General features: G+C 47.7%; 1 protein-coding gene across 1 annotated transcript in view; it reads left to right on the forward strand.

The window, feature by feature from the left end:
• Positions 1 to 24,210, forward strand: part of msk (importin-7 msk) — a 110,216-nt gene that overhangs the window by 75,409 nt on the left and 10,597 nt on the right. Inside the window, exons 16-18 of the mRNA XM_075690722.1 lie at positions 3,395 to 3,537; positions 16,851 to 16,913; positions 21,460 to 21,714. Coding sequence (XP_075546837.1) covers positions 3,395 to 3,537; positions 16,851 to 16,913; positions 21,460 to 21,714 — 461 coding nt within the window. The remainder of the gene's footprint in view (positions 1 to 3,394; positions 3,538 to 16,850; positions 16,914 to 21,459; positions 21,715 to 24,210) is intronic.

The following is a 24,210-nucleotide window of genomic DNA, read 5'->3' on the forward strand; positions in this document are numbered from 1 at the left end:
GAGGGCGATTCCAGCGACGACGAGGGCAACTGTGTTTTCGAAGAAACGCGTCCATGCACAGCCACTGAACTGGCGTCAGCGTTCAGCCTGATTCGGCGCTGTTGCGGCGAAATGGAAGGCACTGGGCTCTCGAACCTGGACAGTCTTGAGAAGATTGAGACCAATGTTTTCAACTTCATTTCCCAGAGGAAAAAGCAGCCCAAAATTAGTGATTTTTTTTCCGTGAAATAAAGCGCTTTCATATTCTGTGCACATGCTATGTGATTCGCGGCTGTTCCAATCAGTAAGCTACAATTTTTTATGATCACGAGTGCTTTTTTGGCCTATATCTGTATATTGAATTTTCGCTATATCGAACTATTTTCCGATCCCCGTCGAATTCGATATATCTGGGTTCGACTGTATGTAAGCAAAGAGCCACAGTGCAGGTAAAGAGAGCCTTCAGAGAAAATGCGTATCATCGGAGCTTCTTTCTTGCCTGGCACGAATGTGGTGGCAGTGCTCGTGCATCTTCGTGACATCACTCCTTACTTCTTGATAATACGGAGGAGGTGTGAACTGGGTTTAGAATGCAGCAGGAGGCGGGGCCTCGTTGTGCGTAACAGGGTGTGTTTTCTTGTGGAACTTTCGCTGGTATTGTGGGATCTCTCACACCCGTGCTCTTGGGACAAAGGAACGACAACACAGTAGTGCAAACAATTGCACTACTCATAGATCAATGCCTGCTAGCCGAGTTGCTATCCATAAAACATGCCGATGGGCGCGCGACAAATCTAGAAGTCCGACTTACCGCGACCGCATAGCGAGCGAATATGTTCGCCCCATGCTGGATCCCAACGCCTGGTCGTTCGCGTGTACGGTCACGCCAACGGTGGCGCATTCCAAGGCGGCCACGCGAGACGGTCTCGCAGAAGCATGGGTTGGCGCACGCGCAGCACGGCACGTCCGTCCCGCTTGCTTCCCGAACCCAAAGAGAGAGCGCCTTCCGCTCCCGCACCCAAGTAACCCCGCCGGTAGCAGCGCAACACTCGCGCCATCTCTCGCGCTGCGCTTCAACCACATCGACCGCAGCGGGCATTACGCAGGCCACGCGGCAAAACGGGATTGCAGGAGATGGGGGAAAACAAGATATCTGGGGACGCGCGTGAGTCGCGCATCCCCACAGTATCAAAGCAGAATCCCTTTGACGGGCACACTGCGTGGAGCACCCATGACAGAGAGCACTGCAGTGAGCACAGATGTGGCAAGAGAGATTTCCTCGTCATGCAAGTTGTAAAATGACTTTGACTACTGTCACAGGAGAGAATAATATTGTTTGTTTTGTAGGCTTGTGCAGATATTGTAAGATATTGTGAGTGTGTGCGAACCGAAGTGAATTCTATATTTACTTTGGTTCGAATTTTAGTGTTCACAATTCTAAGTGAAACTGACAAACTGACATAAATATGAAAATATGTACAGTTGAAAATTGGGGACCGGTGGGCAAGTCAGGGCATTGCCGTTGACACAGCTCGCAGCCAAGACAAGCCAAAGAATTTGTTTGCAGTTGCTTTTGGAGCTTTTGGGCCTGCTCAGTTATTCAAACATTCATGTGGAACTGCCACTTTCTCTATTGAACCATTGAATAACGGCGGCTGAAGTCGTGGACGCCATATGGTGTCTCACTTCATATTTTTGGACACGATCTGTGCGCACGTTGGGAAAATGGTGGCCATGAAGAAAGCCGTTTAGGTCATCTCTGGTGCTCTCTCATTGGCCAGGTGGCTTCTCAGCTTTGCGAGAGCCATATGGCTGCGGCAAATAGACCTTTGGTCACCAACACCCTGCAAAGCAATGCTGGTTGGGCATAACAGCCTGGCCAGCATGGCTGTGCCAGTAATTTGTAGCTGACCAGTGTAGTGGCTCCTGCAGCTCCGACCATCACGAAAAATGAAATAGTCTGAACTGCAATACTGACCAAAAGTGGGAAAAGAAATTTGCTGTACTGCTGGTGCTATAAAAGATATTTGCACTTTTCTATGAAAATGTCTGAATAATAGCACTTTGAAAATAAACTAATTCCAGAGATGAAGCTGTTTCTTTAGCAAGTAAAGGACTTCTTTATTTTGTTAAATTGGTCGACTTCTGGCTGTTGGGTCAAAGTTTTGTGCAAATCCCGCAACTATTCTAACTATTTGCTTTAGAATTATTTCACACTACAGTTGAACCTTACAGTAATGAAATTAGCAGGGAAAGTGAGAAAATTTGCTTTCACAGGAATTTTATGGCAAAAGGAGAAAACACAAGTAGGGAGCGCAATGTACCACGACACTTTACTGTAAAAATTCCATCAGCCAACTTTGGCAAGCCTTGCTTGAGGCTAAAGAACCGCATTGCCTACAGCTCAAAGGACACCGTATGCGTCAGTCAGTGATAGTGGCGCTGCCACGGAGTGCTATTTTGGACCAAACATTAGACAGTTGTAGTTTAGTCTAGTGTTTAGCGTAATAGCAGCCTTAGCGGAATAGCGGAATCGAAATGTGCATAAGCAGAACACTAACCGACCCATACCGTTTAGCGCACGTACATTATTTCTCAGGTTTAAAGTTGCCGTCTTCGCACGGTTTCCGTTACTTGAGTAAAACATGGCGGTCGTGCCGGCTGCCCGCTTCAAACTGAATTTCGTGTTGTTTTTGTAGAATTCACTTCCTTCGTAGCAAATGACTGTGTAAACAGCTTAGTCTTAGTCTTCGCTTAGTCTCGGGCTGCTTCGTCAACAGAGTATTGTGGATAATCTTAAAGAGCTTGGGAGATGGCTTCTCATTTTGAACGCGTCCAAGCCTAATGAGAGAAACCTCCAAGACACCAGTGCCACCTATCGGTAAAGTCGGTAGATAGGCGGGACGACATCCAGTGGCCTCTGATGGAAAGATTTCGAAGGCTAATGTGGAAAGCTTGTACTGCTTTGCTGTTTTACCACAAATCGGCAGACGCGGAAAGTACAAATGCTACATGCTCCTGGCTTCCATCGGTCTGTCTCTCACACTTTCCGGACGTGCACACAGATAGAATCAATTAAGTGCACTATGTATGCGAAATTCATAGCATAATTCAATAGCATTCTGCACATACACTACGCTATCACGCTATACTAAAACTCACTTTCTGCAAAGTTTGTTTTCGGACCGGTAACGCTATTTTTCTTAACCCCACTATTACGCTAACGTTAAACTAAAACTATTTATTCATATTCGCAAAAGCATATTGCTTTGCTGCTCAACCTTTTGCCCAGTGAACTTACATTTGCGCTGACTCTTTTTGCTTTTAAGTTCTGTGTATCAGTGTTCTGCATGCAATGCCAGACCGGAAGTGAGCATGCACAACATGTGTTGTCATTGTTGCTCGCGCATTGCAGGCTGCACGACCGCAAGATGTGTGTGCTGGGCCTGTGCACGCTCATCAGCCAGGGTTCCCGGCCGCAGGCGCTCTCCGAGATGGCACCCCAGGTGGTGCCCTCGTTGCTGGTGCTCTTTGATGGCCTCAAGCGGGCTTACGCATGTGAGTCCATTCCCTCGTTGTCACTTCTGTAGCTGCGTGCCAGTGCTGCTGCTGGCGTCGGCATGCCACCTTTCTCTGCATGTCATATGAATGGATGAAATGACTTGAAGCCACATTCGTCATGAAATAGAAGCACATTAGTACTGACTTTCCAGAGTGACATTTGACACCCTTCTGCACTCACTAAACATTCAGCTTTTCAGTAAAACAAAAATCAAAATTGAGTGTACCAAAGCTGAGAAAATTTGCTTGTCAGAAGGTTGTAAGGTTACAAACAAATGAAACAGCTGAAAACAAATTTCTGTGGGTCAGTCGTCGCAAGCGTCTGTATTTTGCTCTCTTTCGCGGAAGTTGACGATAAGCTGCAGATCTCATCTTCAGTCTGTTTCCGCAGTTGTGTGCAATCGGTGCTTGTTATGAACATTTTGTCTATCCTTGTGCCACGTTGCCAATCGCCAATGTCGTCCAAGGCGGGGGGTGGGGGTGGGGGGTCGGGCATGTAAAAAGGCGCAGCTGGCCCATGCCATCGTCCGACTCATCCACACTAAGGACGTTGTTGAAGGGACAACCGTGTTCTTATCGAGAACAAGGAGTACTGGGTTTATTTACAATATCTGAAGAGTGGAGAATGTTACGTCTCATCAGTCTAGCACGACTGAATGTAAGCACACTAAGGAGCCAAAAAAAGTCCGCTTGAATCCCCTCTGTCCTCTCCAGATCCCTAGGCCAGAGAAACTGCCGCCCCACCTTCGTCCAGTTGGAGTGTCCAAAGTCGTCAAAGCACCCCCGTTGAGGGCGAGGGTTCACACAATCACTTCTGCACCTTTGTTCACTGAACACACAGAAAGGAGGGGAGCTTCGTAGACGGGGATTATCACGCTTGACTCAGGCTGGCACACCTTGGTTCCCGAGATGACCCAGCAGTTTGATGGAGTGTCTGTCAAACGACCATGGCAGCTATCGGAGTCCATGAGGAAACACCGTAAAACACCCTTCTTCAGGAGTTTCTTACTCTGATTGGTCCATGACGGTGACAGTAAACAACACTGGATCCGCCAAACGTGTTTCGCTCTGCTGTCGCCGCAGGTGTGTCCGAGAGGGACACATTGTTAGCTTCACAAAGCGATTCGTCGCAGTGGTGCAGAAGGAGAGGCTAGGAGGTCAATACCCCCACTGGCCGATGATAACAAGGTGCCGAAATTGGCATTTCGACTGATAAATCGCGTTCCGCCGCCACGCCATCCTGCGCTGAGATCACTTGTGATGAACCCGAGCCATGATCTTGCTTTCCATTATTATTATTTATTTTTTGGCGCTTCCCAAATTTATGTGCTCTGCAGAAGTTTTGATATGGCTTCACCATGATCAAAGTTTCAAAATTTTACCAAGAGCCCAGGCCTAATTCGCTTTCGGTGGCTGCAGTGCACCTTGTCTAGCTAGCTTGGCACTGTGCCAATACCCCACCACAGTGTGCCGTCTTTGTTTTAGACGTTCGAAAACAGCTCCTTTAGTTTCTCTTTTGCCGAACTTGTATGGAGTTGCGAGCTTCCAAGAGTAATCTGACAGAAAAGGCTGTCTCGAGCAACAAACAAGATGATGTTGTCAAGTGCGTTCTTTATTTCAGGAAATCCTCGGCATGCGCACACACACGCAGTCTGCGTTCCATCCCGCCGCACCGCATGCAGCCTGCTCCGCTGATTACTTCACTCACTCGGTTTGTTGTCGCACGCTCCTTGCAGGCCGACCACGCACACACACCTTCCATGTTCTCCCTGCGCGCCACACACCGTTGCCTACCGTCTCGTGCCTGCGGCTCTATGCCACCTGGCTTCGACTCGGTAACCTCACAGATCCCTGTGAAGAGTGCTTCCAAGGCACATAAGGGCTCAGCTAGTCTGCATTACCGAGGCTTTTGTTTCCCTGTAGCCAGATCTCTGAGTCTGTAGGTATTGCATCCAATGTGTGCAGTCACTCTAAATGGCCCTGTGCGTCGAGGGGCAAACTTGGCTGTGGATCCAATGGCTGCCTTACTTAGCGGGTGCGTGTCCCGGAGAACCAAGTCTCCAACCTGGAAGGTAGCTGGAGTTCACTTTTTGTTGTAATACATTGCCTGGCTGGCAAAAGCCAGCCAGGCAAAATAAAGCGGAGGATTAATTGTGCTTCTTGGACGAGAAGTCGTCCGAAGCGATGACAGACGACACGCCACCACTTGCGTCGAGCACGCCTCTTCGCACTGCGTCTCGCAGGGAGATATTGTAAGGCTTGCAACGTAACCATGGAGACGTCCGGTTCCTGCTTCTCCAACAGCGAGCCAATGGACTCCGACAACGACTACACCAAAGTGGAGGGCAAGCGACTGAAGAGAAAATACCGCAAGACAACCAAAGACGTGAGTGATCAGGGCCCCAACGGACCGCCTACTCTGACTTACAGGATTGCTTCTGTGCCGCTCGACGTCTCTAAGAATTTAAATTCTGTACACAGACAGATTCTTAACACTTACCTTGGTAATGTGGCTCCAAAAGGAATTAACGAAGTGTGTTTCAACACCAAGAAAAATGTAGTCGCAGTAGAAGCAGCGACGCAGGTCGCCCTAGAAAAATTGAAAACCGTGCGCATACTAGGATACACAGAAGTCCGGTCGTTCGTTGTGCACGGTGGTCGCACTAGGGCAGGTGTTATCTCCGATGTGATTGACATCAGCGACGAAGAGCTACAACGGCTTCTGTCTTCAACAGTGAAGGTCGTTGATTTTCACCGCTTCGGTTGCTAGACGAGCGTCAAGCTTCTTTCCTAGGGAGACACGTTACCTGATCATGTCAAGGTGGGCTACGTGAGACACACGGTGCGTCCTTATGTGCCCCGACCATTGCAATGTCACAAGTGCTTAAAGCTAGGCCATGTCAGCGCTGTCAGCACAGGCCAGACGGCATGCCTACACTGTGCCGGCAGCCATGACGTAGCTTCATGCACAGTAAGACAAACGAAGTGCTCGAATTGCGATGGACCCCACGAGGCCAATCCCAAGGATTGTCCTAAACAGAAAAAGGAGAAAGAAAATACTGAACCAAATGAGCAAGACAAGTATGTCCCACAAGGAGACTGCAGCGTCAGTGCAACACTGGAGGAGACGAATGCATCGTCGGCGTGGACAAGCTGTAGGTCCAGACGAGAGCTTCCTGGCTCCAATTCCGCAGGTCCAGCAGAAGGTAATTGAATCAGCATCGATAGATATCTCCAAACCATTGCTTCAAGCGAGCCGCGCAAGCCCGGAACTGAATGTATGGCCACGCTTACCGCCGCGCACACGGGCCTCAGACTGTCAGCGCGAGCAAGGACAGTGCACTCAGATATCACCATTGGACTCTGTCATCAAAGCCATGCTGCGACAAATAATTGCCGTCCTGCAGCTGCTACTGTCTGGTTTAAATACGCCAGTGGCGCTAACAGCGGCAAAAATTATGAACGCTATAGACAGTCTCTTCGCTACGCTGCAGTAACTAACACCTCTGCTCACGAAGATGACTGTGCTGTGCTGAGAAGTGTACACATACGCATTAGACAGAAACATTATGCTGTGCAGCCCTCATCATATTCACCATACCACCACCTTCCTTCCTCTTCACATCCTATCTCTGTTATTCCCCAAACCCCTTCCCTAGCGTGGAGTAGCAGGCTAGAGGCATTTTACTCAGGCCGACCTCTCCACCTTTCTGCCATTAAATATTATCTCTCTCTCTCTTGATGGTCCCGTGCAAAGGTCTAGCCATCTCAAAGGTACACATCCAGTTCAGCAGCTAAGGCATGAGGCGCAGAAGAGGGCACCTCGGTGCCAGCTGCCTGATTGTGATTGGCGGATTGGCTCCACGGGTTCCGTAGTTCCTGCCCGTAGCACAAGAAGGCAGGTGTAAAGCCAGTGACTGCACTTTCAGACATGGGAAGTGCAGTAACCCACTAGGCATTGTTTAACCATTGCATTATGGCATTCCACAGTCTGTCCTGCTGGTCTGTATGGGACTGTGTGGCTCTCCTTGATTCCCCAGTGCTGGAGAATGCCGTTCCACAGTTTGCTTATCAATGGTTTGCCATTGTCGCTAGAGATGGAGCTAGGCACACCATGCCGGCAAAAAACATAGATCATTTTATCGATGATCAATTTGGAGGTAGGCGCACGTAATAGGAAAAGCTCCACAAACTTCGTGAACTTGTCCAGCACCACCAGGATGTACTTGTGGCACCGAGGGGTGGTGGGCAGTGGCCCAATTAGGTCCACACTTAGCTGCTGCATTGAGTGTATGGCCCATGAACTGTCCATCAGTCCTTTTGGTTTTTGCCAGTGAGGTTTGAAAGCCTGGCAGTGCTGGCAGCTGCGGATGTAACGGGAGATTTTGAAGCGAATACCGAGCCATGTGAACTGGCTCTTCGCACGTTTCCAAGTTTTAAAAAAGCCTAATGCCCACTTAGGGGGTGGTCATGTTCCATTTTCAGTGCCATGTCTTGTAAGTGTTGGGGAAGCCAGGCGACCTTGCGTTCACCAACCGTGTACATAAAAATACCGTTGTTCAAAATTTCGCTGTCATCAGCTAGGTCCTGTACCTTCTTGGACTCTTTAGCGTCACCAGGTAGCAGGCCAGGCATAAAGTATTGCAACATCTGCAGCAGCAGTGGATCCTTGTGTTGTTCCAACTGGAACTTTGCAGTGTCGGTGAGTGGGGACACATCAGTCAAGTCAACAGGGGCTGCTAGTTCAAAACGAATGGTTTGCTGCAGCTCTTGCACTTCGATTGGAAACCAGTCGTCCGCCAAACAAGGCTGAGCAGATTCGGCAGCAGGGATGGGGCACCTGCTTAGTGCATCTGCTGGGATGTTGGCCCGTCCTTTATGATTCCTTATGGTACAGTTGAACCTTTGTAATCTCAACACCCAACGTCGAACTCTGCATGACGCATGGTCACAATGCACCTCAAATGATGTGAATTCTACATACGGTTGAAATCTATCGATAGCCCACACCACAGCAAGGCATTCCCATTTTTGGACAGTATAGTTCTTTTCAGCAGCACTGAGGGTCCTTCTTATAAATGACACAGGCCTGAGTTCACCTTCGACTTCCTGCAACAACACTGCCAATATGCCAGTGCCACTGGCATCTGTTTCAATCACAAAGGACCTGTTCAGGTCAGGCAATACCACAGCCACCTCTCCTACCAGCGTTAGCCTCAGGGTCTCGAATGCTGCCTGTTGCTCGGCACCCCAAACCCAATGCGCTCCTTTCTTGAAGAGAGCTGTTAGGGGTCTGGCTTTGCTGGAAAACCAAGCGATAAAATTTCTGTAGTATCCCACAAGGCCCAAAAACATTTGGAGCTCCTTGACTGTTTTAGGGCATGGGAACAACCGCTCACACCTTGTTCGGGTCAGGTTGACATTTGCCTGGAGAGATTATACATGCTCAACGGACTTTATTGCCTGTTCACAGCATGTAACTTTGCTGGGATTGCTTGTCAGACCTGCAAAGCCAATTCTTTGCAGTACCTCATTGATATGTTGTAGGTGGTCCTCAAAAGTTTCTGAATAAATGAGCACATTGTTAAGAAATGCCATGCAGTAGTTGTTTTCTGCCTTTGAAGACTTTGTCCATGAAAGACTGAAATGTTGCTGGCCCACCTGCTACCCCAAGTGACATTCGCTTAAATTGAAACACTCCTCTATGGCATAGGAATGCAGTCTTCGATACATCTTCGGGAGCAACCGACACTTGAAGGAAGCCCTGAGCAAGGTCGAGGCTGGTGAACCACCTAACGTGGCTGAGCTGAGCTGAGCCAGTACCCAGTCTGTGCGGGGCAGGGGATATACTGGCACAGTTGTGATTGCATTTAAGGGTCTGTAGTCGACCGCAAGGCGATATCCTCCAGTTTTCTTCTTTACTAATACAGGGGCACTGGCCCAGGAACTAGGGCAGGGCTCAGTGAGGTCTTGTTCCAGCAAACCTTGGATACGCCCATCAAAAATTTATCTTTTGGCGGTCAACCAGGCGTAGCTTGCATCTAACTGGTGGGTGGCTGCCTGTGTCTATTTCGTGAACCACGAGGGACGTGCAACCTGGCAGAGTGGTAAAAGTATGGTTATGGTCTGCAAGGATATTATTATGTTTCTGCTACTGCTCCTCTTGAAGGCACTCTAGACTACACTTTCCACTCTCAGTGATATTGTGGCATACATCGTGCACATCTGCAAAAAGTGCCTCTAGAGAGCTGGCCACGTTTTCATCAGGCTCTTGACCTTGCTTATCGCATTGCAACGCTATCTTACAGACTGGCAGGGGTCAATGTCCAGCATCCGATGCACATGGTCACTTCAGTGCGTTATAAGTTTGATGAGCCCGTATGGGCCAGAGTGTAGTGACCACCCGCCAAGGCCCATGCGGAGAGAAATGCCTGCCACCTCAAGAAAATCCTGCCCAAGGACAACATTGTGACACAGCTCTGGTAAAAGAAGAAAACGCTGCTTCCTGGACCCACCTCGCCAATGAATACATCAGCGAGCCAATTGTGCAGTTTGTCACCAGCCCTGAGCAAGCCTCCAAGTTCGCGCTTCTTCCCTGAAGGTGGCTCCCACGCACTTGGCTGCTGCATTGGCACGGCTACCTATTAAGCTCATGGTTGCCTCAGTGTCCGTGAGGGCATAAAGGACAGTGTTACCAATCAACAGTTCAAGCAGTGGTTCTTTATTCCCGGCTGTTGCGAGCACTTGCAGGGATGTTGCATAGCCGTTGGCCGGAGAAACGACTACGCTCGTCCATTTTCCGGGCAATCTGCTTGTAGGTGTCTTGGGAAATTGCAGTGAAAACAGCGGGGTTGGCAGTTCGAATAGCGGGATACCTTGTTTCGCTTGAAACCCGAAGTTCTGAGGCACCCTCCAGAGTTGCTGCGATGCCAAAGTGTAGTTGCCCCATGCGTTCGGCGCGCGAGCGAACGGCACGGGTGAGGGGTTCCACTCCGGGGCTCCATCGTGAAGCGTCGTTGACTGCAGACACTCAGAAGCCGAAACTGCCGCAGGCTGCAGCTGCCACTTGTTGCTGGGCCGGGAGGGTTTCATTGGTCGTTGCAGTGGTGTGCGGAGTACTCTGAGGACTTCTCCAGAAAGTCTTGCGGCGAGTGTCGGTCCTGGTAGCCATTGAATTTCGGCAGTGGGACGGGTGCACCTTTGATGTTGAGCGCCGGCCCCGCGCCGGTTGTCTCGTCGGCCCTAGCCATGCCGGTTGTCTCGTCAGGCCTAACCATGTCATTGAGCAGCGTGGTGCGCAGAATTTGAGCTATATCAGCCGCGAGCCTCTCCCTTTCCATTGTGGTCCAGGAGGTTGAAGCCAAAGTCCTTGGACAATTGAAGAAGGCAGGAGAGGCTGCGCAACTGGCTGGGTGGCACTAGGCGATTCTTGTCATGATAGGTCCGGTGGGACGAGCCCCCACTTGTCAAGTGTGTTCTTTATTTCAGGAAATCCTTGCCGCACGCACACATACGCAGCCTGCGTTCCGTCCCACCACACTGCACGCGGCCTGCTCCGCCGATTACTTCACTCCCTCGGTTCGTTGTCACGTGCTCCCCGCATGCTGACCGTGCGCACACACCTTCCATGTTCTCGCTGCCCGCCACACACCGTTGCCTACCGTCTCGCGCCTGCGACTCCACGCCACCTGGCGTCGGCTTGGTACCCTCACAATGTCAACTCTACATTTGGTATGCGCAGCAGATGACACGGGAGGCTCCACGAATTGGAAGGCATAATTCAGTCACGTGTACTCACTTCGTGAATAGGCTCATGCGGTGGGACCTTTCTGTGGCCCGGATTTTCGACGTGAATTATGAGTGGATGGAAACAAGCGTGGCTGGCTACTGAAGACCAAAATAGCTGCAATATCAAACATAAGATGGCGGCAGGGCGGTTCTGAGAAAGCCTGTTTTTTGCACTCACATCGGTAAAAATTCAGCTTTCTGATGGGATGTCACATGCTCCTATGGCTAAAATACTGGCTTTTGCCAACGACGTTTGAAGCTTTATGGGCCTCTGTTTATACTTCAACCGGATCGTATGCAATTTCGCTAATGTTGCACAATCTATTACAGAACTTCTTAAGAAAAATGTGCCTTTTGTCTCGAGTCCGGAACAAGCTACTGTTTGCTGAACTTACCATGCGGCTCACTTTACCACCTGTTCTCTGCCATTTTGATGTGACCGCTCCAGCAGGAGTTCAAACCGATGCCAGCGGTCATGGAATCGGCGCTCTTCTGGCTTAGCACCAGCAAGGTTGCGGCTGTGTTATTGCATACGCTGGCCATCTTCAGTCCCAAGTGGAGCATAATTACTCCACTGCTGAACATGAGTGCCTTGGCCTCATTTGGGCAATGGGTAAATTTCGTCTCTACTTGTACAGCTGGCAATTTACAGTTACCATCAACCATCATGTCTTATGCTGGCTTTCATCCGTAAAGGATCCTACTGGACGTCTTGGTCAGTGGGCTATATGACTCCAAGAGTACTCATACACAGTTGTGGATAAGAGTGGCCGATGGCATGAAGATGCTGATTGCTTGTCGTGCAATCCAGTAGACCCACCAGAGCTTCCCAACAGCTGCGAGTCTTTCTGTGTGCTGTCACTTATGTTTCAGAACATCGTAGCTGAGCAAGGCCGTGACACCTGCTTGCGAGACCTCATTTTCCGGGTAACTTCTGAGACGCCTTCCCCTTCTCTGCATATGTTTGTGCTGCAGGATCGCGTCTTGTACTGCTGCAACATCCACCCTGACGGTCCTGAACTGCTCTCGATTATTCCCACACTTATGCATCAAAACGTTCTCACACAGCTACACAATGTTCCTAGCACGGGTAACCTCGGGAGTCTCTAGGATGTATGACCACATTCGGCATCACTTCTTGTGGCCCGGTATTCACGGTTCCGTCTGCCGTTATGTTGCTTCCCGTGAGCAATGCCAGTGCCACAAGAAACCATCCGTACTCCCAGCTGGCTGTTGTCAACTCCTTGACATTCCATCAGAGCCATTCTTTAGGGTTTTCGATGGGGGCGAAATGCGAAAACACCCGTGTGCTTAGATTTAGGTGCACGTTAAAGAACCCCAGGTGGTCAAAATTTCCGGAGTCCTCCACTACGGCGTGCCTCATTATCAGAAAGTGGTTTTGGCACGTAAAACCCCAAATATTATTATATTCTTTAGGGTTGGTGTCGACCTTCTCGGCCCTTTTCCTCTATCTGCCTGTAGAAATAAGGGAATAGCAGTTGTTACCAATTAAGCGGGTACACTTTAATCGGGGATGCGGGTCTTAAAAACCAAGAATCATGCGAAAAATTCTTTTTCGGAACTACATGTTTTGGCATCTGTAATACCTAATCTACACCGTATCAAAACGATTTTCCCTGAAATGCACCCTAAGTGTCAGAAAAAGATTTTGTCAGCATGGACGGTGAGAAATGACCCCAAAATCGCACAGAAACACCGGCGTTCATGGAGCTATTTCTCTCCTTTCCCTCTGCTGAGCACTGCTATCCTGGTATCGTTCGAAAGCTCAAAGTTCCGCCTTTCAGTTCACTGCATCCTTGCCGACAATGGCGGCATGGAAAAAACACATACGTAAAACAATCAGGGGCCGGTATGACAAGCTCACGATGCATGCAGTGCCCCAACGCGCTGAGAGAGGCCTTCTGATTGACTGTTTCTGTGGCAACTAGGGCTAACAGGCGAGCTTGTCTGCTAGGCCTGGCGTTGCGTCGCTTTGAAAACCGCTGATAGGCCGTTTCTTTGTTCATCATATTACAATAGTAAGTGGCAAATCTACCGTCTCAAAAAAAGAAAAAAAAAGAAACAAACAAACAAAAGGAACACACATCCACGCAACACGTCGCGCAAGCTGTCTCTGCTTCCTACGGCAAGAAAGAGGAGGCGGTTATCCCAAGGTTCTGAGGAGCCGACAAGATCGTGCTGGAGATAAGTCACTGCGTCACACCATCTCATACTGCATAGGCAATAAAGCAGCAGTGAAGCTAACCACTGCCCTCTATCACCACTTGTAGGTTTACTTTTGAGACCGCAGTCGATGTGCCGATGCCTATTTCCGTGCCTCTAGCGCGTACGGAGGTTTGTGCTGTTGCATTCCAGATTTTGTTAGGAGCCTGTACGTGCGCCTAATGTCTACATTAACGGAAGAATTTTGCATTTTAATTATGTTGTAATTATTATTTCCCGGTTTTGAAGCTTGAAATTTATATTTTCCCAGTTTTCTAGCTTTTTAAATCTCAAATGTTGGGATCAGCACTGTGACCCTTCTACTCATTCCGTTATCGTCATTCTTTTTTTACCCTGAATGCAGGTGAGTCAGAGTGCACAAGAACTATGATACAGTGTCTTAGGGCATATTTGCAAGCAGCTCACAAGATTATATGTGTCCTGAAAGTTTCATGTTTCAAGAGCAGTGCATGAATTCAAAACCAACCAATCATGAGGGTGGTGTTCTGTTTAAGGGACGACGCTTGAAAGTGAAAACTTGAAAGTGACTTTCTGGATATGTTTCTTCGTCAACTGCCTTAGCCTTATGAAAGGTTTGATAAAGTTTTCATGAATCGATTTCAATAAATTTGGTGTTCTTGTGCTCAGCAAAACCTGGGCAAGATGCTAGAGCCTAAATGTTTTCCATATGTTCAATAGACAAAAAAGGGAGTGGCAGTAAAACTTTAAATGTTGGTATCATCTTTTTAAATATCACAGCTACATCCTAAAGCCTTCCGTTTTTCGTAAATGTGATAGATTATTAATTATATCAAATGTAGGCTAATTACTGCTACATTGTTTTTTCTTCCCAACTTTGGCATTTATTTGTGATAATCACAATTACTTTATTGGTAGCTGCTTACCTTTAGGATGTGCAGTAGGCGTTTGGAAATGTCTGCATATTCTTAAGAGCGCTTTATTTCAATGAAAAATTACTACAAAGGCCCGTAAGAAAAGACCTAATTAGGACGGTTGTACTCTGTCACATCTTCCAAATGTGATATTTGAAATCTAAATACATACTTGAAATCAGCATTATACAATATACAGTCACCGACCGTTTATTCGGACCTCACGGGGACTGCGGAAATGTCTGAATGAAGAGATGTCCGAAAAAGCAGATTAAGGGAAAAAAAATGAAATCTTTTATTTCCACTCACTTATTCGGGCTCGGCAGTAGGCTTGAAGAAATCGTGTATGCGCCGTTGCACGCCGTTCCGTTTACGCGCAATCAGATAAGCCTGAATCTCGGAGAGGGTCATACGATCACTATAGATGGCTGAAAGCACAGTCACTGCTTGTACACGCTTCGCATGCGACGGCAGCGTAGCGCATGGTGCGTCATCTTCCGCCTCGATAATCGTCTGGCGGTGCAGCAGAAACCTCACGAATGATCTCGCTGTCGTCGAGTTCTGCGCATATCAGTACAGCAGTGTCAGCACCTGTGAAACTGTCAAATGAGACAGTGTCCGGAATCGCAATGCAACCACTGCGCAGGTCTTGGCAGAACATTTTCCGCATCAGTAGGGAGCACATCGGAAGGCGACAAATCTTAGGCCACCCGGCACCCGCTTGCCGGCATTCCCCAGCGCAGTCTGCGCGGGCACTGTCGGCGCCATTAGACACTTGACGCGATGTTTCCGTATTGCCGCGTTGTATCACCGGAACCTCAACACAGCACACAAAGCAGACACCACCGCGCCGACACCAGTCACAGAAACGAAAAACGTGTCGTACTCCCAGCGTCGTGTGCGAAGAAACAAACCAGCTGCTGGATTGCCTTGACATGGCTTACTAAGCTGAAACGGGAACTGCTGTAGAGCCACTCTATCGAACCAGGCAGAAACGATGATGATGAGCGGGGATTTGCAGTAGCGCCACTTCGTGGGGCAGCAAGGAGGCTCCGTTCAAAACAAATATGGTGTTCAGCAAGTCGAACCATGCACTGGTCAGAGTCGGTGCATGGTGCTCTCGATCGAGTTGGCTCAAGGAGTGTCCGAAAAATCAGACAAGAGGTTGCAAGGTGTCTGAACTTTCGGCAGTTGTTATACATTAGGGTTTATGGGGAGAATGGCGGTGCCGCGAAGCAGACCGAATAATCGAGCATGTCCGAATTTTTGGAGTCCGGAAAATCGGTTGGCGACCGTATATGCACACAAAATTTAAGCAACATATGTTGAAAAATACTCACCTACGGGGCAGAAACCTGGTGGCTTACGAAAAGGGTTCTACTTAAATTGAAGACGACGCAACGAGCTATGGAAAAAAGAATGGTGGGTGTAACATTAAGGGGGATAAGAGGAGAGCAGATTGGGTGAGGGAACAAACGGAGTTAATGACATCTTAGTTGAAATCAGGAAAAAAAATTGGCATGGGCAGGGCATGGAACGGGGAGGTAAGATAACCGATGGTCTTTAAGAGTTACGAACTGGATTCCAAGAGAAGGGAAGCGTAGCAGGGGGCGGCAGAAAGTTAGGTAGACGGACGAGATTAAGAGGTTTGCAGGGACAACATGGCCACAATTAGCACATGATTGGTGTAGTTGGAGAAGTATGGAAGTGGCCTTTGTCCTACAGTGGGCGCAGCCAGGCTGCTGATGATGATGTTGAAAAATAAAAAGTTTTTATGACCCTCATCGCCCCTTAACCAAAGTTTACTGTACCACTTGGACGATCTAGCAAGCATTGAGACGGCACCTTTGCTACCAGGGGCCATGTTACGAAGCTCTGCCAGAGATGAAGCTGAAGACATTACAGAAGACGACGACACTAGCTGATGTGCGAACTGCCTTTCATCTTGTATGCCTTGCTTGCCAGTGGACATGTTGTAAATACCCTGCAAATGTATTTTAAACTTCTCCCCGTAACAATATCATCAAGATAGGTTAAACTGTATCACGTCACGCGATGACTTTTTGTATATACCTGATTTTTCTCCCGACAAAAACTTACTGCAATTGACTTGCACTTCAGAATTTAGTATGAAGCAGCTGTTGGGCTAGGTTAGGCTTCCCTGTTCCTCCCTTCATTTAAGCATATTCTGTGCACAAAAGCGCAACGCACATACCCTACACACCAACTATGACCTGGGCTACAATAGTCCTGTCAGGTGTCAGTAGTTCTGGCATTGGTGTGAAGAACATTGCCACAGCATTTATTTCATGTTCTACTCCCTGGTCAGCTTTTGTGGCCAATTTGATTTGGTAGTCGGGGACACTTTTGATTTTTAACTCGTCTCTCCCCATCTTTTATGTGCAGACCGTGCCCAGGAGGAAGAAGAATCTGATGACGAGGAAGAAGATGATGATGACTGCGAAAATGGTGACTGCAACATTGCACTTCCCTATTGCAGCATTGTTTTAGTGAATAGTGTAATGCGAGGTTCGTGATAGCAATTACCAGCACAAGAAAAAGCACCTGCAGTATTACCTATACAGTCGACCCTTATTACAACAGACCCTGCTAATTCGACAAAAAACGTTTGTTTTATCCGAAGTTCGTAATATCCGAAGCGCCTCACTTCCGAAATTTTTGCCTCAATGTCTAACAACTTCATTGCAAAGAGCGAGTGACGAATGTCGAAATAAAAAAAACAAAAAGAATCACAGTTTTGTTTGAAAGGCAAAGCATCAATTGCGATAGCAAATTAAGCAAGATAAGTGCAGTAGCAGCAGCGTGCAAATTGACCTTCGTGCTGTCTCTCGCTTCAGCGTGAACTGAACGTTGAAAGCACAGCACATATGATGCTAACAGCACTGGGCGCACTTTGTCCACATTGCAGATCGCTTTCAAGATGCGGCGCCCACGCACCGTAAGCAGGGGCTGCCGGAGTAGAAAACCCCTCCCCCCCTCTCTCGCCTCCCCTGTGCCTCGCACACAAGAGAGGACGGTGCGTTTCTGCCCCGCCTTACTCCCTTGAGCGTGCAATATTGAGGCGCGATCGTCGGCTGACCCTCGCAAAACAATTGTCAGCTCATGTCGACACGGCAAAAGTACTTTTTATATGCCCAATTTTGTAAAAAATTTCCACAAATTTCGTCCGTTGCAGCCGATAGTCCGTTCTAGCGCAGTCTGGTAAAAGCGAACGTCATTGCATTAATGAAATAGGTAGAATAAACAGAGGCTGAAATGTGGTCCGTTATATCCGAAAGTCTGTTGTACAGCCTGCGTTCGTTGTAACGAGCAAAGGCTGTAGTTGGTAGAGTTGCTCTAAATATAACAATGCCTTTAAAAAATTCAACGACGATTACAATATTCCCTAGCGTGAAATTTTGGTGCAGCTCTTTAGGTGTCTTGAATTCCACCAGTTGTTGCTCATTGTTCAGTAAAAAGCGTGAACACGGGAAAGCGTGTGCCTCACATGTGGAGCGTATTCTCTAGCGGCAGTAGCGGAGGGGAAGTTGTGCATCTGCAATGGGTCTGAAGTACATGCCAGTTCTTTGTTTCCATGTACCGTATTTGCTTATAACACAGTCACGATTATAAGGCAAGGGTGCCAGTTGAAGGACCCAAGAAAAAAGAAACTTGAGTATAGACACTAATATAAGGCAATATAGGGTGGCTGACGGATTATTCAGACTGGGCAGGGATCACCCGAAATACTGATTAACTTAACACAGCCAAAACGCAAAGTGGTGATCATGAAATATGGGAAAAGGGAACTCCGACACGGAGTGCTGGTTATATGTGAATTTTTGCCTTTGGGTGTGGCTTCGCGGCGCGCTTCCGTAAAGCCACATTATAAGGCAGAAGTCACGCTGCCCCGAAGCCACACTATATGGAGAAATTTGTGAATGTGGCTGGGGTTGACTTTGAGGCTAAAAATTCTGGGAAAAGAACCTTACCTTATATTTGAATAAATATGGTATCGGTGGACGAGCACATCGCATGCTTTAGTAACGACATCATCAATGGCCGGATGACAACGCATGCTACTATGACGCGATCTTGTAGTGGGTCGCTGCTGTGGAGGACATCACTTGTGGCACTCCTTGCCCTTTTGCCAGACTCTCCTACTCCGTTTCCCTCCTCATACTTGCACTGTACCCTCCTTTGATTTCCTCCTCATGCTCTCTTCTGTCTTTCATCCTCCGTACTTTCATTCTACCGGTTACGCCGAGGCCAATGCAGAAACGGGTGCCTAAGAGCCGCACTCTAAAATCTTTTTTCAACATTAGTTTAGGATGTGGTGCGCTCAACCACCAGATGACTGAGATGTGTGGGAAAGCCAACACTTTGCAGGGTGTCTACCAACAGGGAAAACCGTGAATTCGCAGGGATTTGGCTAGTCTGGAAATACTCGGGGAAAACTCTGGGAATTTGTGCTTCTATCAGGGAATATCAGCTGTAATTTTATTGAAAGGGAACGAACGTCGCAGTAATGCTGCCTCGAGTAATAGAGGGGAATCGCAGTGAATCGTCTTTGACGCCGTGTTGTTGGCTGGAGGAGTTGCCAGTGTACAGTCAACAACCGACTTTCCGGATGCGCGACAATTCGGACGGCTTCGTGGCACCACCACGTACCCATAGAGTCGAACGTGTAGGAACGTCTCTGAAAACGTATCTGAAGTTTCGTATGCAAGAACCGTTCGCCGTCTGATTTTCTGGACTTTTTGCCATGACTACAGATCCAAAACGGCATTAATCAAAGCCACCTCCACTGCCGTTTTAATTACCTTGCCGCTTTGAACCGGCATTCTCGCACGCAGATATGCTGGCATCCGTAGCCACCACTACGGCAACGCTAGACCTAGCCGCTTTGACGTTAGCTATTAAGCTTCTTGCCGTTGGGTGCCGTGTTTTTCATTGAAAGAATTTGCCACTGTCAGCAATAGCATCGACTCTGCCCTTGTGGTCCTCGCGATTGGCTTCGAAGCTCGGAAAGCACAACGCGTTGCATAAGTTGGTTCCCGAAAGTCAGCTTCGCCTTGACACAGAAATGTTACGCGGTGAAGCATAAGCGGGGGAAGGGGCAATTGTCACGGGACACGGTTATGTATTTCTTTATACAAGCGTGCACCTGCCATCTCCTGTCACAGTACGATCACTGGTATGCGAAATAAGTATACTGGCAGTCCTTTGGAGTTGTTCCGGTTGTGCCTGTGGCGACTTGAGCTCTTAAGGGAAGTAAACAGCATGCATCATTTTTTCGGACGTTCTCGCTGCCCCTAAAGAGTCCCAAAAATAGGACATTGACTGTACAGCTGACCAAGAGGATGCTTCAAATGGTCTGTGGGGCAAACGCGCGGCGGAAGGAGGGCAAGAACACGGAGTACCTACGCATTGAGGAATGATCGGGAAGGGAAGCGAGACGCCGCTTCTTTGAAGGAGCTCGAGCTCAAGAAAACAAAGTGTTGGCTGACGCCGAGATGCAGGTGTCCCTCGTTCAAACCAAAATAAACTTTTTAAAGCAGTGGAACGCAACACTAAGGCGTTGTGCGCGAGCTGAGAGTATGTCAGGACAGTTGAGGTTGACTTACCAGCTGTTGTGAGAATCTCACTTGTGACAAAGTTTGGGTCTCATGCCAATGAGCTTGCTATCAGTTGATAGAAATAGCTCATATTTGAAAATATTTTCTTCTGTATGCTTCTCCTTTTTATTCGTATTTGAGAATGTTCGACTCGATTTGCTATGGGTTTTACCACTTTTTTTCGAAGATATTCACTGTGCATTTTACTAGCGCCTCCCTTCTGTTTTTGTTTTTTGGAATAAAATAAATGCTACTGCTTACTATTCAAACTGGATTAAGTTGTTTCTTTTTAAATTTTTAACAAGCTTTCTAGACTGTGACAGCATCGGGCGATATGGTGTCAGACCGTCTGGACATAAAACGAAGTTTTGGATCACTCGGGAAATTTTGCAGACACCTACAGGGAAAACCTGGAAAACTCGAGCAATTTGTAAATGTCTTCTTGGTAGACACCCTGACCTTGGTATCACAGGAAGAATGCAAGCATGCATGCCCAGTAACGAGCAAGTTTACAGCTGCAAAAAAGCGAGGGCAAAACAAAGGCCAAAGGGCAAGATGGCACACTGTGACCTGAAAGCCTGGTTCAACTCTGTAATGCACATTCGTGCAGTCATAAGGGCATATGCAGCTGACCCAGCGTGCATCTGGTTCACATTGCTCTCAAGTTGGAACAGTTGAGCACAGTGCAATACGTTAATGAAATGCGGGCCTGTGCATATTTTTTTTAGCCAACTCGTGCTAGTGGCACATACCACAGGAGAGGATTGTACGTCAAAATATGCTAAAATGTTTCATTTTCATTCAGCCCAGCGCCATGTCTTGCATAGTGTTCATAATAATAAAAGAATGTTTAGTTCTCGTTTCTGCATGTTCAGGTTGACTGGAATCATCTTGAACATGGAGGTCTATATATTTGTGGCATGGGTGGTGGCACATATGTCAAACTGGCTTTGCATACAGCCGCCGAAGCTTCAGTATCAGCTCAAATTTGCTACTGCCAGTTTTTCTTTTTTTTCCTCCCTAATCAGGAAGGTTAGTCCTAAATTTAGGATAAACGTCACATGGCAACGTACCCTAAATGTTTTGATTGGTGTTAGTCGCACTGCGCTTTTTAAGAGCACTGAAAGGTATTTTCATAAGTGCTTTAGTTGATGGGCAGTACGTTACATATATCTTTTATAGCTTGTCATTTGGTGCTACCGTGAGCTTTTCGTATTGTTTCCTTTGACGGTGGATGGCTGTGCCCCAGTTCTCGATCAACACAGTCCAGTCAGAGGGCAACAATGGGCAATCAGCGGAGTAGGAGCTTTGCTGCTGATATAGTAGCAGGTTTCTTGTGCACTTAAACATCCTCTAAATAACGTGTTTGGAGATTCACGTCACTGTTCTGCGTGCAGAGGTGCTAGACTCGGACGAGGATGAGCTTGACGACGAGGGTCAGGAGTACCTGTCGAGGCTGGCTCGCCGTGCCAAGAAGGGATCTCCGTTCCCTGTCACCTCGGCCACCATCGAGGATGACCCTGAGGATGACGAAGACGACGAGGACGAAGAGGACGACGAAGAAGAAACGGCGCTCGAATCATTTACGACACCCCTTGACGAGGATGACTGCCCTATTGACGAGTACCAGGTCTTCAAGGAGGTCATGCAGGGTAAATGGGACAACTTTTCTTTGCATGCTGTCCACCCTTCCTGTAATGAAGCTGCTCTTTGTGCTTGAAAGGAGGACACTAAATAGAAAAATAATTAGGGCCATGCGAGTAAATTACCCTTCCACAATACCAGTGCAGCGGCTCTTACCGCTAGAAGAGGCTTGGTAAGCCAGAAAAAAAGACAAAAATGCCACTCGTGGCAACACCACCTTAATATTCGCGCACCATCTTGCCGCAACATCGTTGATTTTGACATAGGCTTGAACCTAGTTGAATTTTTATCTGTGACAATGGACTAGAGTCAAACCCATTTATAATGAACTCTGTAGTTCCGTGGAAAACGGTCATTGTATCAGTGGTTTGTTATATCAAGATTCGCCCTTCGGAACTCACAAAAATGAGTGAAATTGAAGCTGGTGTTGACAGTTAGGATTCGATACCACTTCGGTCCAAAAATCATATTATTAGTCTCCTACTTTTTGCTCCCACATCTACTCACATATTTGTGTCAAAAATGTCGTCTAAAAAGCAAAATGCAACGTGCTCCTTCAAAAGCTCCTTCAAAAGGGCGTGCGGTTGGTTCTGATCATCTGCTAATGCGAAACTACGATTACAGCACTCCACCATTGTTTCTCTCGCTCTCTCTTTTGAGAGAGAGCTTGTTATACCTTTTACTATCAGCAGCACACAAGTGGTTCCTGCATACGATAGCACAGCTTTCTAGTTGGCTGACAGCAGAGACTGCTGCTGCATGCCGGAATTTTGAAAAGATGTTGCCAGAGTGGCTGTAATATCAGTTACCACATTCGGCCTCTTCTACGGAAAATGTTTCCGAAATGCGACAAGGCAATGCGTTATGGATGTCGACGCAACTCTGAAACGCAACTCGGAAGAATGCGTAGGTGGCCAACCTGAAATTTATTTCACAGGCATCGCTCTCGAGTCTTCGTTTTTCATTCAGAGTTTCCCTCAGCTGCTGCCGCGCGATTCCCATGAATCTGCTGAAGGCGCTTTAGATGCTTTCGAAGCTGAGTTTGCCACACTACAGGCGTACGGTCTTCAAGAGCACATTCTGAATGAAGAAAGGTGGGACATGCAGTGGTCTGTGGTTGGAAAAATGAAAAACACTGATGGAAAACATGTTTCACCGAGTTGCTAAGGTGATGCTCGATTTACTCATGATACCGCATACCAAGGCAGAGTGTGAGAGGATTTTAGCACGGCGCGAAAAACTAGGACTGAGTTCCACTCATCAATGTTCAACACAACCCTCCAACATCTGCTGCTAGTGAAGGGCCGTCAGTCTGGACCATGTTTTGAGCAAAGCTACTCGGACAAATTTTTTGAAGTGAGCAAAGCTTGCTACTGCAAGATCCCTGCAAAAGGACTCATAGAACACTGCCTGAAAGTTTGACTCCCCCCCCCATTGGCGCGGATAAAAAGTCTCCCGATTTAAGGTTGGCAGGTATGAAACTCCTGCTAATTTTCACCGTATCACCAACCAGAGGCAATTAGTTTTCGTGAGTCTCAAAAAAAAAAAAAAAAAAAGAAAAGCATGCATGGCGGCATCCTTTGTATGCGCACCCCTATGAGCAATAAACGAGCGAGTGACAGGCAGTCGCCTTTTGAGCGATTAGTAATGAGATAGCCATAGTTTTGCGAGTGCAAAAGTTGAAACCGCCCGTGGAACAAAACCCAAACTAACCAACACCCGCCTGCGCGTGCGCCAATGCACGAGCGGTAGTATATAGATGCGCCAGCGCAAGCAAACTAGCATTAAAACAAACCATGCAACGAAAACCGAGAGAGGGAGGTGTGAGAAAAAAATTCTGTGTATTCTTGCATTGTGGCGGCACATGCCAGGAAAGAAAAAGTTTGGAAATTGGCGCGCTTTTTAAACGCACAGACCACGCCGTAAATATACGGCATTGGCCATTTTGGACTAGTTCGCGGCGCCATTTATTTACATCATTGACCTTGAAAGGGTTAATAGTGAAAAGGGGCCGCTCTCGTGGAACATTGCATGTGTCCCCTAATTATACACGCACCATACCCAGTCGCAGTACGAGTGTTGAGATGTCTAATAACTCTACTGGCAGCCGTTCAGAGCTGTTTCTGTCACTACTGTGTCGATTTGTGCCCTATTCCACTGTCAATGGTCATCAACCGGGCAGTGCTCCTTTGGGAGCGCATGCAGTCACTCCATAGCATGGCTGTTTCTGCAAGTAGAAAAGTAGGTCACTCTGTTGGGGCTGATTATCTTCAGTTTATTGTATTGTTATTTTTATTGTATAGTTTATTGTTTATTGGACTGATCTTCACTTGGCATTAACTGTGGTGACTACCTAAAAAGTACTTCCTTTAGAGACATTTGTTGTGATGTAGCAGCCTGTGTTGTAGGAGTAGGCACCACATAATAAAGGGTAGCACTTTATTTCTGCCATCTTATTACTGATGGAGCAGCAGTAAAACCTCAACAAAGTGAATAGAAATTAT

The sequence above is a fragment of the Dermacentor variabilis genome, chromosome 4 (assembly GCF_050947875.1).
Source record: "Dermacentor variabilis isolate Ectoservices chromosome 4, ASM5094787v1, whole genome shotgun sequence".
Lineage (NCBI taxonomy): Eukaryota > Metazoa > Arthropoda > Arachnida > Ixodida > Ixodidae > Dermacentor > Dermacentor variabilis.